Genomic DNA, 17,740 nt, shown 5'->3' with positions numbered 1-17,740 from the left:
AGATGGGAAAGAGGGAGTTTCAAGTGCAAAGGGTAATTCTTCCCTCAGGGAAAAGCAAAAGATGCAATTTAATAGAGCTAATCACTATGTGAAAATGACATGTGCTTTCTGCTTGTGACCTGGCTTTTCTGGCAATTTGAACAACCTAAAAGAAAATAAACTGAATTCCCTGATGAATCACTGTGCAACAAAGAACAGCTATGTCAAATCGACTTGCTCCTTTCCTTAATGAGCTCTTTCTCCAGGAAAAGGAAGGGAGTGAGGATGGGAGAAGAGGAAAAACAGAACAGGAGGATACAGAAGAAGGAAAGGACTACATACTATTGAGGATCAATTCTGCAAAGATAGTCTTTTAACTTCATGTGCTGGTACAGTTGGTTTCAGCACCAAAGACAGCTTGACATTCCTCCTCAAGGCATTCAGAGGCTCTACAGCCAAGAGAATTCATTTTGTTTGGCTGATTCTTCACAGGCAAGTGCTGCTGATTAAAGGTGTCACAATAAACACCAGTTAAATACGCTACAAGAGAGAACAGAGGTGGATTGAGGTTACATCTACAGGAAAACGGGAGTGATTAAATAAGATAAAAGCATGAAAAAGGAAATAGTGGATATACTTCAGAGTTCACTTCAGATTAGAAGTGCACTTCTAAATTAGTTTTTTGGGCACACTTCTGAGCACAGTTTTCCTTAAACTTGAAGGATTTCAACTTTCATCTAACTGAAGGATGCTCTTTAACCATTAAGAGGTATTCAGTCCCTATGAACAGACCAAACCTTATGTAAATTCCCCCTAATACAGCTAATCACCAACTGTGGGCATTAGTGCCACCAATCAGCTTCTACTTATCTGTAAATGTATACAGCCGCTATTAAATCATTCCACAATCAAGAGCAGGTTCTCACAGGCTCATTTCCTCTGCTCGAAGACAAGCTTATTCCTGTCATCTTAGCTTGGGTCTGGACTCTATAGCTACTGAACAGAAACCACTGAAGTAAAGACTAAGAGTATTCCATCCAGTTTGGAGACCTCCATATTAATTCTCTCTCATTTATTGTAAAATAGCATAGAATTTACCCTTTTACTATATACTGTTGAGTTATGGCCTTTCAGCTCTTGCTAACAGGAAAGCTCCTACACTTTTAGAGAGGCCTGAATCTAGAAAATAAAAGTGCTTTGATATAAAGAGGAGCAAAGCAGCTCATTTGTGAACTGTTAAAACTGAATGCTAACCTCCTATTTCCACAGCTTGGAGAAGCATCCTAGGATTAGGGCTCACCCTCAGCACTAGTGCACAGCAGGCTGACTGACAGTAATGAAAACTTGGCTAATGCTAGAAGTCTCAGCAGCAATATACAGTAGTAACACTGGTTTGCCTATTATGTAGTTATTTCTGTATATGTGTGCTATTGTCTAAGAAAGGCTTATCTATCCAGGAGAAGTCGTGCAGAAGAAGTAAACTAAAGATGTTAAGGCATTTTTAAAACAAATCATTGGCAGTAACTCTTAATGTATGATATGCAATTAGTCTAACTGTGAGAGACCAAAAGCATCTACAGCATTTAAAATGATAATTTTTGAAAGTTTTCAGTTATACCCAAACTCCATTTTAAGGACTTCCTTCCTCCTAATAATCCATGCCAGATATTAAATAAAAATAATTTAGGAAAGATGTTAATCATTTACTGGGGCCTGGCCTAACAAAAGTTTTCAGTCTTGGAACTATTGCTTCCTTTCACTCTAACACGGATCATAACAAGATCTCTAGTCTCTCAGCTACATGATAAGACTTCAAATGGAGCAGAGATGCAGCTAGCTACAACTTTCAGACATTAAAAGCACTATTTCTGTAGCAAGATCTTTCGTCCTTTGGAAAAAACAACTCATGATAGTGAATTCCTTTCTTCCCAAAGATTTCACACTTCCATGCCTATAAACAAGTTCTTGTAGCTCTACGAACAATTAAATCCACAAGTGAATATGAAAATGTATCATTTATTTCAGCTGGACAATTCACATCATTAAAAGTCACAGGTAACAAATCTTACTGTGAATTTGAATTAGAGGTTTATTTTATAGTTTTCAGGGGGAAGCTTCAGAGAAAGTAATATACAGAAGATAAACAGCACACATCACAGTCTGATGGTGTTGTGGAAACTAAAACATGATCCATTGGTATGCAATAAAATGCAATTTAAACAGCAAAGAGAAAAGAAACCTGACTTGGGATGAAAAGTTGCATCTTGAAGGAAATCCACTGAATGGCTTCTTCAATTATTTATTATTTAAAAAGTATGCAAATCATGGCACAGAAATATCCAACCCTTTCAGCTGTGAGGAAAAACACCCTTGTCATAACATATTCATTGCATAAATGTAAAGTAACATACAGAAAATTTCAAGTAAAGGATTGTGGTCTGTAAGTAAAATTCCCCTTTTCTTTTTTTTTTTTTTAAAAAAAGGCTATCTGCTTTTCTTCTCTCCATCCATTGGTTGATCCATTTCAGAGTCATATTGGCATTTTTCCACACATTTCCTAGGGAACCAGCCTCGTTCTCTTATTCCACCTTAAGACATGAAAAGTTGCATTAACTTGGAACAAAACATGACTCACTATAGAGGAAAAACACAAGAATGGGAGAGACATCAACAGGTCACTAATTTATCTTCTCCAGAACAAAATATCCTAACACATTTGCCTGGGGATGTGTGGAGTCTCTCCCACTGCCTAGCTTGTTTCCAGAGATCTCCATTTTTTTTCCAAGAGTGCTATATTCCTTATTATTAGAAAGTCTTTCCTAATATGCAATCTGAATTTTCTTTCTATATTATAAGTTCACAACTCCTTTTCTACATACCAAGGACATAAGAAGCAAATAAAACCTTTTCTACAGCAGACTTTCACGCAGATGATAAGAGAAAGCAGGTATATGTGCTACTAGTTATCTCCTTATCCTGTACAGCTAAGGCATTCCAATTCTTTCAACTTTTCCTTACAGGTTGTATTTTCTAGCACTTTGATCATTCTCAGTGTTTTCCTCTTAACACTCTTCAGCTGATCCTCCTCTTTTTCGAAATGTAGTAACTACTATTACTTTGGCAATATTTCAGCTGCGTCTTTGTCAATAGCGAGTAGGATGGAAGGATTGCTTCATGTATCTGGGAATCTAAATACTTGTATACTTGTTTCTTTTTTGCAAGAGTGTTGACTCATGTTCCAATTGTAATCCACTATTTTTTTCCCTCTGAAGAATTGTTACTCAATTATTACATTTTCTATTTTGTTTTAATGCAACTATTTATAGCATTTTTCTATAAATTCCTATCAAATCCTATCCTGTTTTTCAAGTCCACTTCTGCAACATGTCCATATTTTGACCTCTAATCCAGTCTACTAGTTTACACCCAGTCACCACCTGCACAATTCATCTGCATATTTAGAAAATGTACTATATCTCCTGATAATCTTCACAATAAACAGCAGAACCTTTGAATACAAACTATTAACATCCTCATTTTAATGACTTGTTTAGGTTTGGTATTTAAAAAGTTACCCAGGAAAGAGCTGTTGAAGTATTTCTAGGCAAAGGAGGTCTCAGCTCTCCCATGAAAAGCACATACCTACACAGCAACTGCGATCTACCCCTTCCTTGCTGGCAAGGTGCATGTAGACAATGAATTCCCAATTATTTGGTAGAGATAATGGAACCCAATGCATTCTCAGTGGAAAAATCTGTCAGCTAAAATTTTAACTAAGACCTAAGCAGGAGGAGGGCTCAGGTAAAAGTGTCAAACTTCGTATGGAGGTAGGTACGACAGTGTCTCTTGCAGACCACTAGGAGTCTTTAATGTCTTTGACTGTCATCGTTATTAGCTAAGTAAGTAAATGTCAAAATTTCTGGAATCAATCCCAAGCCAAAGACATAATGCCTCTTTGTTTTAAGACATGCATACATACACACACACACACATACAAAGCAATCCCAAGTCTTCTATGTATATGAGTCGTTTAGTTAGGAAATCTAAAAACACTTCAGAAAAAGTGTTTATGAATCACAGCTATTTAAATATTAATGAAAAAAAAAACAGCATTAACCTCTTTAGAGTGACTTTTTCTTAGAATATCAGGAAGTCTCCCCCACTCTCCATTTAACAGAGGACTACTAAAATTTCTTCCAGTTTAACAGAATCATTTCATATTTATCATTTATCAAAACTAGCATGTCTAGTGAGATAAACAGTAAAAATTGTGGGTTTGGTTTAGGAGAGGAGAGGGGCTAGTGCCAATAAAGCCATTCTACATCTTGAGAATTAAACACATGATGTTGTCGATATTTCTATCAAATGTTAAGCAGCTATAAAATTAATTGGTAATTTTCAACAGAATAAGTGAGAATAACTGCTTCATACCATCGGCAGCTGAGTCGAGAATCTTCTCACCATACATCCAGTGTCTGGAGAAGAAAGCGTAATAGGTAATTAGATGCCAGAATTGATCTCAATATTTCTTTTAACCAAACAAAGGTGTGGAGCCACTAACTTTAAGCCTCGTGTGGCTAAAATCAGATCCCCTTTACTCAGGGCAATTCTAGGTTCTTCTGTGCACGGTGTTGTGAAGAATGTTTTAACACCTTTAGTCACAGGGCAGCAGACACCACTGTAGTCTTCTACCGCTCGATACCGCACCTGCCAATTTGAACAGAACGTTGCAATATATTACTGCACTGAGTTATGGACCTGCTAGCAGTTTCACACCAAAATTGGCTCAAGTGTACCATTATATCTGAGTATAATGGCAATTTGCTGTCTATGAGACTCTTAAATTCTAAATTAACTGTTTAAAAATGAAACATGGTCATCTTTATTCCTCTTCTATTGCCAGTATTTTCCATTATTATCACATTTCTTATCATCTGGAAACAAAGGACTAAATGCAAAGAAACCTAAATATTAAGTTTAATTAAAAAGAGGTTGCAGCACACTGTTTCTGTGGAAACACAAAGTCTTCATTTAATTGGTAGGCTTAAAATCATGACGAGAAATAATATATCAGTAATTATATGTATTTATATAGAAATTTCAAACGTTTTGGATCACAAGCATCAAATACTTACACTTCTTACTCGCTTGTCTGCTTTCTGTTTCAGTTGCTCTATCTACAAATGATTATAAATAGAAATTTAGTCAGTGTTTAGCTTTAGAGTACTTGTGCACTCAACACAGAATGAAGATAGGTATTGAAACTATTAAGCAAGCACAGGGAAACATTCAGCATTTAAAAGCACACACAAAAGTGTACATATGTAGCCTAAAAAAAAGATAGAATTCCTATTTCTGAAGTATATGTGCTATTAGTCAGGCTTTATTTTAATTATTAAAAATTTGGCATATTACTGTAAAGAAAGACAGACAATTGGACAGTGGGTAGGAATAATTTGAGATATCACTGAAGGACGTTTACCGTCAAACTATACTGATGACAGCCGTCTCTTACTGGCCAGTCCAGGCCATCTCCCTCAGGAATCCCAGACCATGTAAACACTTGCTTGAAGTTTTTCCATTTACTTCCCATGTCATAAGGAAAAATAAAGGTCTCACCCGTTTGGTAGTACTGGATTCTGTCTTTGGCCTAGGAATAGTAAAGCAACACAGTATGCCAAACATATCCTACTAATTATGACTCAACAGCAAATATTTAGAATGCCAAGGGTCATATAGGTGCTGTATGAGTCCCTGAACCCTGGCAGCAAGCATTTTTGTGCAAGCGCAGTAAAATCCTTTCATACTAACCCAGGCTTTTAAAACTACTTAGCATTAAAAGCAACAACCATGGCATTTAGAGGTATGTCTGGTTTTGTCCCCCAACTGCCACACATTTTTTTTAAAAAAAACAACAGAATTAACTGGGTTTGCTCTGTGCTCTTAACTTTATTTTACAGCTTTTAGAAAGACTGATGTCTGACTATTTCTCAAGATTACACAGAAGGACTTACACAACTCAAGATTCTTTGATTAACAATCGTGAACATTTATCATCAACAGTGTCTACTTCCCTTCAAGGACTGTGCACATAGAAGGGCTCTGAATCTTCTACTTCCTATTCACAAACTTTTCATTCTTTCAGTGACAGTGACATCTAGTGGAGCAGTCAGAAGAATGCTTCATTTATTCCAATCATGTAGTTTTTAGTAAACATTGATGTATTGCAATGTGTTCAATCTTAAAAAGGGATATTGATAATGTTTTACAATAAAAAATTCCTACACATTATTCGACATCTTTTGCTTTCTCTAAAACTTAGCTTCTGCTGCTTTGCTATATTGCTTGTGAAACTTCTCAAAAGATACAGATTTCAAGGAGAAATTTAAAGAAGGCTACATATCCCACTGTCTTATAAGCTTTCTTCATCATTCATCAACATTGAAAATCCTTCCAAGTTTAATCAGACATAAAAATAGAAAATATGGAAAACTGAGACAAAATATGGTATCTAGAACTAGTATAGGAGTTGGAAAATTAAAGATACAGGCATGCGTAATTAGAAAAACTGGTTGTAGGTACTAAGTCAGTGGTGAATTGAAATAACACTTGGTTTAAATCCAGACAGGCAAAATAAATTCGTAAGTTCATAAATTTAGACACTAGCTTTGAAATAATATAGTATAGAAACACTTTAAGGAAAGCTTACCTTTTCTTCAATCCAGGATTCGATTGAAGTTTTATTTGTCAAGATGACTTTCATCTAAACAAGTGTTAGATGAAAAAAGCATTAAACTTTCCACAGAAACCCATCAGCTAGGCAAACAAAGCTTCATTTAATGAAGCATATTTCTTTGAAACAACAAAGCAACTTATATGCTTAATTAATCATAAAATATTCAGAATTAAGATAGCACAGATATATGCTGGCATCACCCTTTAAAACTGTACACTTATAAGGTATCATACGATACTTCAGTTTAGGCTTAAAATGCGTATTTTTCATTCCTTGCAAAGATTGCAAACATTTGAAATACAGGAACATTTCAACACTTCAAAACATTTAAAATGAGGCAGAATTATTCTTACTTCCAAGGACAATTATAGTAACAACAAAGGAAGTAGGAGAAAGTAGTATGAAAAACTAATAGTTACACAGCAACATTAACTCTAAACAACTGCTCCCACCTGAATTCTGTTTCTGCTCCACAGCTGTTATCAGCAACAAATTAAACACAATTTACAGCTTTATCTTCTTTGTAACAGAAGCCTTAAACTTACCTGGATAATAAACAACATGCCAACAGCAATAGTTGTTCCTAATGCCAGTCCTAAGGCAAATAAAGATGCAGCAAATGCAGATAGTCCAAAGGGAATAATAGGTCGAGGGTCTCTTTTGGCTGCACTCATGTCAATTTTTACAGAACTCCACCCAAAAGATATCTGTGAAGGAAAAATATCATCATTCGGCTCTGGAACATTCCAAATACCGAAACAAAGTAAGTCACTAATAAGAAATCAGACTCTGAAGGTAAGTACTTGACCTCCGACAGGTTTATAAGTGGAATAATTACAAAAAAGATACACTCAGAAGAGCGTTTGTTTTCAAAAATACATTCTTTGCTAGTTGTGGGCCTTTTCTAGATGAAAAGCTTAATCAAAATCACCGTCTTGCATGCTCCACAACAACCTAGGTCTAAAATTGCAGCAAAACCTACACACTGTGGAACATTAACAAAAAGACTTCAGTAATTTCATATGGGAAAAATGTATACACAGCACAGTATCCATTTTCAATGAAAATACTACAGGTTTTCCTTTGGAAACTTTTGCAGGTAGCAGTTCTCAGCCGTATTGCTCTGCAAATACCGCATGCATCCTTCATCTGTTAAACACGTTTTCCAAGCTTTTCTTTGCAACCACAAAAGCTGAAATTGAAGCTCAGAATCACAACCACAAATCTGTGGAGGGATGTATTCCAGAACAAGCTTTGCCCATAGCTGCTTCAGTTGAAGTTTCTAATTTTAAAATAAACTCAGCATAAATTATTTTCAGTTCCAGAAATAACTGACATATTTTTTTCCTTAAAGAAGGAAATACAATTCTAACAAAGTGGCAAGGAAAAGGAAATAAATAGCATCTAATTTGTGTGGTTGAAATAGATAGTGGCCAGCTCATGTGCCAGCCAAAACACAGCAAGAGATTGCTTGTCTCTGTAAAAATGCTACCCCAAAACTGTCTTCAGCTAATGCAAATCTTCAGGAAAACTCCCAGTGATTATGAGAAGCAACAGGAGAAGAAAAATGGGGGGGGGAGTATCTTTTTTCCAAATCCTTCTCCAGTTAATGAACACACTTCTCCAACTGTGGAGAGCAGAACTGAGAGTACATGTTGAAATAATAGCAAATAATTCCACATGCCTCTCTACAGGGAACCAAATCACCCTCTGCTTCCAAAAAGAAATTACTCATCTGGCTTAAATAATATTTTAAACATTTAACTATGTTTCCTTACTCTGTTATAAAGCTGTGTGTACATAGTCATAACAAATATGAAGGAAGCATGAATGCATCCCAGTGGAGCTAACAAGAGGAAGAGAGTGAAAGATGCATGATTCTGGTATCCACAACAATTGTTGATCCAAGGACAATGGTGATCCATCTTCATAACACACCTGTGAATGATAAATATTGACTCCTGTGAATAATAGTGATTCATATAAAGGACATGGATGACGTTTTTCAAAAAGCTCAAAGGAAAGGATACCTAACTATTTACAACTCTGCCTTCATTCATTTATTTAAATCTATCTGAACTGTCTTGAAAGAACCTAAAACCATTAAAGAAGGAGATATCCATTTTATAATCCAATCTCACAGCAAGAAATAGCCATTATGAAAATCTTCATCTTTCTGACTTCCTGCTTCCGGTTGGATAGCTACAATATTTGGGTATGTTAAAAGCTATATCAGAAGAACACAAAAGTGTAACTGTTATTTTGTTGCTAGAGATCTCCCTATTCATCTCCCAGGCCAAAGATGTTTGGTTCTCCTGTACCTTCTTTATCTCCTGAGTTTTAATTAAATCTAATTTACCCAGATTACTGAAAGTGAAATAGCAAAAAGACACAAGCATTTATTCTCGCTTACATCTTCTATTTTAAGCTAATACAGTCAGCTTCTACTATTGGACAATGACTATTTATGAAAATACTAGGTTCTGACAAGACCAACCTAGTATTGTCTTTTTTTGGTTGTTACTCAAAATGCTTTCATTCTGTAACATGAAGCAACAAAACAAAACAAAAAATGTACTTGCAGGTCCTACCCTCCTAAATTATCCCTCCTCCTTTTTACTCAAACTTGCTTATTGTGGATAAGTACCATATTCCAGAGCCAGGAGACAAAGGTGAAGTGTGGGAAAAGCAAGAACTATCAACATAGTAATCAACCACTAACGTTATTGCCAAAATTTTAAAATAAGCAAATCAAGAAATAATGGAACTATCAAATCCTTTGTGGACTACTTGCAAAAAGAGCATATAAAGATTTACAGATAAAAGTGTGACATCTTTCATTTTAGCAGCAGATCCTCTGAAAACATCAATTGCTAAATATTGACCTCGCACTACTGTAAGTCCTTTCCAAAATCTATTTAATTTAACAAGTGTAAACGCCCTAGAGATGCACTTTTATTCAGGACTAGTATTTCTGAAGAAGTTGCTGGAACTCAGTCACAATCCATTCACGTGGACCACAAAACATTCACACACTTGTCATAGCACCAAAGATTTTCAGTGGTAGTTTATGTTACGTACTTTAGTGAACTGCAACAGGCTAGAAATGCATACAGAGCAATTTATTTTGGCTACAGCTGAGGGGGGCAGAAAATTCCTAAAACAGATCAGCAAAATAATTTGGAGATTGTGCTACAAATTCCTCTGTTTTATTTTACAAAAAGTAAACTATTAAGAGAACTTGCTATTACACTAAGAGAATCATTAGGATCTGTTATAATTTTATAACTCCTTAGAACAACAACAACAACAAAGTAAATGGATTGTCCATCAAAGGAAAGACTCTAATTTTAAATCTCAGGATGATGCAGCTAAATTACAGCACTAGTCTACAGTTTCAGTCTCTACTTCCCAAAAGCATACAAGCGTGGATCTCGTATTTATAGAGAGAATAAATGAATGTATATGTTGCAACATCCTTTAGATGTTGCATAATCCTTCAGATGAGGCCCTGTCCAGTCAACTAAATGCAACTAAAGGCTGGATTGCAGATAGATGGCTTGCTTCTTTTCAGGCTGCACTAGATTCAAGTGCAGCTTTTTATAATAAAAGCATCCTTTAGCTCAAAATAAGTCTTTTGGAAGACCAAAACATAACATGGCACAAACTTTCTAAGTTTACTCAAAAGGCATCCCCCCCCCCCCCCCAAAAAAAAAAAAAAAAAAACAAACCACACCACACCTCAAATGGTGAAGAACAGTCCAAAATCTCCAGTCAAGTCTACGTTTTTCTCCCTTTAGGGAAGACGAAAAAAATACGGTTTTCTACCAAACTGGTGCTCCCTAAACAGGTGGATGTTTGGGCTTAGAATTCAGGAAAGACTGAAAGGTTCTTACGTATTTACACATGCTCATCTCCCTGAAACAGTACTGCAGTATTTGTTCAAATTGCAAAGAAATTCTGAGGAGGAATTGTTTTCAACTAAAAAGTTAATGGCAGGTTAAAAAAAAAAAAAAACTAAGCAAAAACTTTTTCAAAACTAAGCAAATGTTCATCAATACAGGAGAACATACTGTGTTCTGACATACAGAGATCACATGACAGAAAATGGAAAATATTTGAAACAAGTATAGTGTTTGTATGGAAGCTTTTTGATATGACATTTTGAAATGATATTAACAGCTCATCACTAAGAACAAAAGCTGCTTTAAATACAGATATAAAGTAATTTCAAAGAGAAACACTACCTGTTACATTTTCGACAGTGGTGAGAACGTGGTGCCTTGTAAGACTGGCACACTTTACAGTATTGGAGATACATGCAATCCTGAGATTTTTCCTTTAAACATAAAAACAGACACGTTAGACAGAAATACATCATTCTACTAGCAGTACACATCTTAGCACTTCCCTAACCTAATGCATTCTTGCTTTACTTTGACAGAGTGTGATCATATCTATTTAATTGTAGGTGGCAAGGACAAAAAAAATACCTTCAGCACTCTTGGCTATCAACACAGCCATCTTTCACTGTTAAAAGTGCTTCTTGCTAAAAGAAATAAACAATTTTTCCATCAGGAGATTCTGCACAAGTAAGGTTCCATTGTCAGCTTCTGAAAGTAAACATCATGGGGCCTTTTGTGTGTCTTTTACTACCTGCCAGTCTGGGTTCATTACTAAGCAACTGATAGTACTGTGAAGCATTAGTGTTTAACCAGCTCCCATCACACTCTTGTTTTCTCTCTTTCACACACACTCAGGTATGTTAACTATAGCAAGGAAGACAGAGAAACTCATTATGCCGAGTCTAAGCACTACTACTGGCCAAAAATCCCCTGCCCACCACAACACCCAGTTCTCCCGCTAGGAGAATCTCCTGCTACATTCGGATCCTGTTTTCACTACACTCTGTCCCGAGGAAAACACTCTGTAAGCAGAGATGTGATCACTACTTCCTTTCTGTCACGAGTGGAGCATGGCTCTGCTCAGCGGTCTTGAGATCCTGAGTCTACATCATTCGGGAGCCTGTAATCACCAGCCTTTCAAGAGGTTACCGAGGCAAAATAAATGTAACTCGACTTATAACTCTTTCAAACATAAGCTGAACTTGCAATTTTCTGGCTCACATACCAGATTCAGATCTGCTAAAGGAAGTAGTTTCTAATCCCTACGACTCTCAGTAAAGTCTTCAGTACAATAACGCCTGCATGGACGTGCAGACAACTCCGAAGTCCTTGTTCCTGACTAACTACACTTGTTTCCTGTTGTTGTGTTTTGAGAACCCTCCAGGCCGTTTAGCCACGGAGCGCAGCAAGCGCCCGGACACGGGCGGGGGAGGCGGCGCCGCAGGGCGCGGCAGCAGCGGAGAGGGCGGCCCGAGCCCCGGCGGCCCCCGAGCCCCGGCGGCCCCCGAGCCCCGGCGGCCCCGGCCCGCGGCGCTTACCGGCGCCCAGCCCAGAGGGACGTAGCCGGGCCCGACGAACATGGCGCTGAAGTAGTTGTAGAGGATCATGACGGTCCAGTTGAGGAGCACGATGAAGTGGACGCTGCCGCCGGCGGTGTCCAGCGGCCAGTACCACAGCGCGGCGTCCGCCAGGGCGGTGGCGGAGCACACGGCCACCACGGCCAGCGCCACCAGCGGCCCCCAGTGGCAGAGCCGCCGCGCCCCGCGCAGCGCCGCCGCCGCCCGCCGCCCGCGCCGCGCCTCCATACCCGCTACGGCCGGGCCCGCATGGCCCCGCGCCTGCCGGGGACACCGAGGCGCCTCAGGGGGCCGCCGCCGCCGCCCTCCCGCACGGCCCGGGGCGGCGGCCGCTCACCATGCCGAGCCGTGCCGTGCCGAGCCGTGCCGAGCCGTGCCGTGCCGAGCCGAGCCCGCCGCGCACAGCCCTTCCGGGGCACCCGCCCCGCCCCGGCCGGCGGCCGCCGCCAGGAGCGGCCCGCCCGGAAGCAGCTCCCCGCTGGAGCACGGGAGGGGCTGCAGCCCGGTGCCGCCGCTCCCCGGCGAGGAAAGCGGCCCCGCGCCCCGGCCGAGGGCCGAGGGTGAAAGCCGGGCGGGAGCAGGCGCCCGCGGGGCTCCTCCTCGCGCTCGAGGCGCCCGCCGCGGGCTGGGCCGCGCGGGTTGACGCGCCGGAGCGGGAGCCGCGGCGGAACCCTTGTTGAGGCGTGCGGGGGCGGGGGGACGCCTGTGCGCGTGGCAGAACGCGGAAGCGGGTCGGCGCGGTGGCGGGCGCCCAGCTGAGCGCGGCGCCGCCGGGGCCGGGGCCGGGGCCGGGGCGTCCCCCGGCGCCGCCGCCATCATGTCCTCCGACTTCGAGAGCTACGAGCAGGACTTCGCAGTGCTGACGGCGGAGGTGACGGGCAGGATCGGGAAGGTGCCGAAGCTGGTAGGAGGTGAGCAGCGGGGGCGGAGGCGGCCGCCGAGCCGGGCCGGGCCGCGCCGCTCGCCTGGCGCCGCGGAGGCGCCGCGGGCATCGCCGCCCGCCCAGCCTGTCCGCTGCGCCGCCGCTTTCCCCCTTCCCTGGCTCGCTGCGCCGCGGAGCGGGTCTCGCACAGGGTCCCCTGCGGGCCCGCCCCGCTTGCCGGGCTCGGCGGAGCCTCCGGCTTCCTCGCAGCGAGCGCTTGGGGCATTGCTTCTCTTTCGTAGTGCTCTCTCCCTGTGGGCCCTCACCAGACTGTTCTTTGCTTTTGCTCTTACACAGCAAAGTCGGGTTCTGCCTTTTACCCCTCCCCCGTGCGCTGGCACACGCGTTTATGCAGCAAGCTGGTTCATGAAACGTATTAAAAGCAACTCGAGACAATATTATTTGCTGGCTGGTTCCAAGGATAACTCCCTTTGCGCCCCGGTTCTGCCTTGCTGCGTGGCGGCACAAGGTTTTGCTAGCCCAACTGGAGGGCCGAGCGGCGCAGGGGTGCATCTCAGTGGATGTTCCCTGAACAAGCATTGCTATCAAACGTACTTTGTTATGATCTTGCCACAACGTAAGTAGTGCTAATTTAACTTTCTTCATTCTTTACTGTTTGTGGCGTAAAGAGAATTTGTGCGTGATTTCACCCAAATCATTATTTTTGTTGTCTACAATTAAGACAATTGATTTGGATAATTGACAGTGATGACTCATATGTAGGAAGAGATATAAAGAAATCGGCATTCATTTATTTTAATGTGTTTGTCAGTAGCCTGCAGCATTCTTGGTCTGATTCATAACCTGTCTGCAGCAGGGACAGCAATGTCTACTTGACTGTTAAGGCAGACAGCTGAGGGTGGTAATCTCGTCAACCAGTCTAGCAGAAATTTCCAGTTCGTGTGAATCAGTGCTCAAATGTGAGGCTCCCAATATGGGCCAGAGGGAAGTTGAGAATAGCCAGATTTCTCATCCGTTCCTCTAATAACTCAGCTTAATGCCTCTTCTGTGGTCAAGCCATTAAGTATTTCTGTCTGTGCTTTCTAAACACATTTCCCAAAGCTTTGGGCTACCTCAACTATGAGTATTTTTGAAGAGAAAATAAAAAAATACACATTAATAATATACTCCTCTATGTGACCAAAGCAAAAACCAACCAACAAACCAACCAACCAAAAAACCTTAAACCGTACGTCTGGGACCAAGGAATAACTTATTGCTTCCAGAGTGGGGAAATGCATCATGAGAAGTAGTAGTAACTCTAAATAGGCTTTGAGGTAGGCGGTCAGCATGAAGGAGCATCACCTAAAACATCAGATCCCAGGGCAACACTAATTCAGAGGTCCAAAATACATCTGAAATGAGTAAATAGGGGAATTTTGAGTAAAAAGGTACTCGGTTCTGGAATATTATGTATAGTTCTGATGTTAATTAAGTTGTAAAGTCCATTGATAAAGCAAAGTTCAGCGACCAATTACAAGAATGATTAAAGGGCAGGAAGCCATGCCTTCTGATAGGCTTAACAAAGCTATTTTGCTGTTAGGCTTAACAAAAGAAGGCATTAAGGGATAATTCAATGTAGATACTTAGGCAGGCAGAAGCTTTTTCTGTCTTGTAATATTTCCGTTGCCCAGAGAGGTTGTAGAAAATTTCTCCATCCTTGGAGAAATTCAAAAGCCATCTGGACAAGGTCCTGGGCAACATGCTGTAGGTGACCCTGCTTGAGCAGAGGGTTTGGCCTAGAAGATCTAGCTCCAGAGGTTCCTTCTAACCACAAACATTCTGTGATTCTCTGTAATGGAGACTTATGTCTCTAGGCAGGAGAGATCCAATACATTTCAGTGGTTGGAATTTAGAGCTGTTGTAATTCAGACTACAGAGGCACAATAGTTAACCCTGACATAGCTACTAGAGCAATATAATGAGGGGATGCCCTAAATCTGCCATTTCAGGGGTTGCTCGCTCTTCAATAGTGAATATAAGGACCTCTTGTAAGAACAGGAAGACATAATATGAATGCAGTAGTGCCTCATATTCTAAAAATATGTAATGCTACACAGCAAGTTCACTGAAAAAAATGAGATTTAATATGCTAATTGTATGCAGTTTGTAAGCTGTCAGTGTGTGTTCTTCAGTAGTAAAAATATTCTGCTTAACAGTAGTGTATTTCCATAACCCTCTCCTTAAAATCAGTCTCATTTTTCACTTAGGGAGTCTTCCAAGCTTAGATAAGAGATGAATAAAGAGTATTGTGTTATGCAGTGACATAATGTACAAGTACCAGGCTTTGAAATCGTGATTCTGTTCTGTGGCCACTAGAAGAGGCTTCCTCTGGAGGAGGAAGAATGCATTTTCCCTGTGGAATCAATAGTATGGCATTGGGGTAAATGGCTTCAAGTTATGACAACAGCTACATTTCTGAGGTTCCGTGTCAAGGTTTGAGGCTGGTGGTTTGGGATTTGGACTGGCTTGTGTTAATGCTACTCGTTGCACTGTATACTTATGAATGGAAAAAATGTTTCAGTTTTCAGAGCTGTTCTCTTACTTTAAACCAAAGAGCAGTCCTAGCTAATAGAGGCATTTTACTGCTTGGTGGGGGAGGGGAAAAAAATGAATATGGTGAACACATTAAACAGAAATATTTTAAACACCCATTTTTCCCTTGTTTTTTAATAGGAATATTTGCAAGATCTTTGCTTCTTCATCACCAGAAGTTCCAGTTAGTTCTTGTGGAGATGGCTGGGAGTTCCTCAAAAAGAGGATATGATTCAAAGTGGGAGGGGGACATGAGGAGACATGCACATGTGGTGGCATTTTTCAGCAGCAGTGATTTCAGAGAGATTGCTGATGGCCTTCTTCCCCCACCCTGGAAGAAGCAGGATGAAAGGTGTAAGGACTTGTGCTACTTCTGCATAAGACAAAGTGTCTCCTGAAGTCTAGTGACTGATTTATTTCCTCTGCTACCCAAGATGGACCTGCTGTAAGCTTCACATTCAGTTGAATTGGAGAAGTACTGGCTAATTGTTTTTTTCCAGCATTCCTATGTTTGGTATTGTCAGGACTTGGCACTATCATGTGTTCTAGGAGGATGGTGGCTCAACAAACAGTCCTATTGTCACAATAAATAAATAGTTCAGCAAGAAACACCACAAAGGCACTCTGATGCTACAGAAACAATAAGCAGTAGGGGCAATAGATCATTTTGGGAGGAAATATCTTCTGTAAAGGAAGATGTCATCTGGAGATTTAAAGAAAGTGTTCTAAATTGAGAAATGGCTTTTAAATATATACTCTGTGCTGCTGCTGCTGCAGGTCTCTGGAAAGTGAAGATCACTGGCTGTGTGTTTTTTATTAATGTTCCTTGGTGTTGTAGAGAAGTATCTTCATCTTCTGATATGGCCAAAAAATATATAAAATTGGATTGCTTGAGCTGAAAGAGAATGTTCCCAGCACAGATGAGGATGTTTAGCCTTTTCCCAGTACTGCAGCCTCTGGGCACTGAGGTTTTTAGATTACAGCACTGTCTTTCTTCTGATGCTTGATACTTGCATCTTCTGTTGGGCCATCAAAGCACTCTATTGCACTGTATCCAACAGATTTAGCTGAGGAAAATTTTCCATTGTACTTCTGTACAGGAGTTTACTGTTTACATTTTACAGCTGACTATTGTGATATGCCCTTGCTACCCAATTTTAAAACCCCAGCTCTTACTCAAAAAACAAGTTGTCTGGGCTTTTCCTTATATATATACATACACACACGTGTGTGTGTGTACATATATATGTACATGTGTATAGATATATGTGTGGGTGTGTATATATATATGCGTGTATATATATATATATATGTATATAAACTCTGTGCTGTGGCTAAAGAGGGAAAAAAAACCCCACACATTGTTCCATCTGTCTTTGCTGTTGAACAGTAACTTCTCACAAAGTGGTGTTAGGTGAACATGGAAATTATCCCATCTAGTGCAGCAAAATTTGCCAGTGGCCTATGTATTGAAGCCCTCTGTCACTCAGTCTCTTTCTTAGCACACACTAATAAAAAGAAGTAATTCCATGAGCAGTGAGACTAATTGATCTTGGTCCATTTTTTTGTTTGTTTGTTTCTTGGTTGATCGTGAGCTCAGACCAGTGCTGTGTTATCTTCTTACAGTTGTAGGCAGACAGTTGCCTTTCTGTAACTCCACTGTATTTTGGGGAGTTAAAACAATGATGAATGCAAGGGCAAAGCTGAAAGAACTGAGGAAAATGTAGTAAAAGCTTGTTCCACTTAAGCAAGTGAAGCCCTGAATGCAAACAGGGAATGAGTTTCTTTGTAAACCTCACTCAGAAGAAAAATTTGCTTTTCTTCCCTGTCTTTAGGTTTATCGCTATTCTGTCAATTTGACTAGTTAATATTGTGTTGCCTAAATGTAATATTTTCTTCATGATATGCTGAAGAAAATGTCATGAAGAATATGTCTGGCAGTGTGGAGAGAGAAATCCTTTTCTAAATTTAGATAATTTTTTTTTAATTCAAAACGTATAACTGTTTACTGTTTAGAGAAAGCTAGTTATAAAAAACTCTTCAGTCATGGTAGAAGTATTTCTAAAAAATGATCAGGTAGACAATT

The 17,740-nt window shown here is 40.4% G+C and overlaps 2 protein-coding genes and 1 long non-coding RNA gene across 11 annotated transcripts in view; 1 reads left to right on the top strand and 2 right to left on the bottom strand.

Annotated features, from left to right (window-relative positions):
- The window catches only part of LOC134142583 (uncharacterized), a 69,353-nt gene extending 68,901 nt beyond the window's left edge, over positions 1–452 (bottom strand). The window contains exon 1 of the long non-coding RNA XR_009958917.1: positions 322–452. This is a non-coding gene — a long non-coding RNA (uncharacterized LOC134142583). The remainder of the gene's footprint in view (positions 1–321) is intronic.
- Positions 453–1,979: 1,527 nt separating this feature from the next.
- ZDHHC6 (zinc finger DHHC-type palmitoyltransferase 6) lies at positions 1,980–12,395 on the bottom strand (the record flags this gene model as incomplete). Its single annotated transcript, XM_062579798.1, has 10 exons — positions 1,980–2,567; positions 4,411–4,454; positions 4,541–4,686; positions 5,115–5,156; positions 5,462–5,629; positions 6,689–6,742; positions 7,261–7,422; positions 8,494–8,653; positions 10,963–11,054; positions 12,159–12,395. Coding segments are annotated over 10 exons (1,209 nt in total), but the record flags the coding sequence as incomplete, so codon positions are not given.
- Positions 12,396–12,948: 553 nt separating this feature from the next.
- Positions 12,949–17,740, top strand: part of VTI1A (vesicle transport through interaction with t-SNAREs 1A) — a 275,825-nt gene continuing 271,033 nt past the window's right edge. For 8 of the 9 annotated variants that reach the window (XM_062579663.1, XM_062579662.1, XM_062579670.1 and 5 more), the window contains exon 1: positions 12,949–13,108. In XM_062579663.1, the coding sequence (XP_062435647.1) occupies positions 13,015–13,108 (94 nt within the window). In that variant the 5' untranslated portion in view covers positions 12,949–13,014. Of the gene's footprint in view, positions 13,109–15,793; positions 16,100–17,740 lie in introns of those variants that run through there. The other variant, XM_062579669.1, reaches the window with a different exon arrangement.

The sequence above is a fragment of the Rhea pennata genome, chromosome 7 (genome assembly GCF_028389875.1).
Source record: "Rhea pennata isolate bPtePen1 chromosome 7, bPtePen1.pri, whole genome shotgun sequence".
NCBI classification, from domain to species: domain Eukaryota; kingdom Metazoa; phylum Chordata; class Aves; order Rheiformes; family Rheidae; genus Rhea; species Rhea pennata.
Note: the sequence above shows the minus strand (reverse complement) of the source record. Positions and strands in the feature narration are given on the sequence as shown.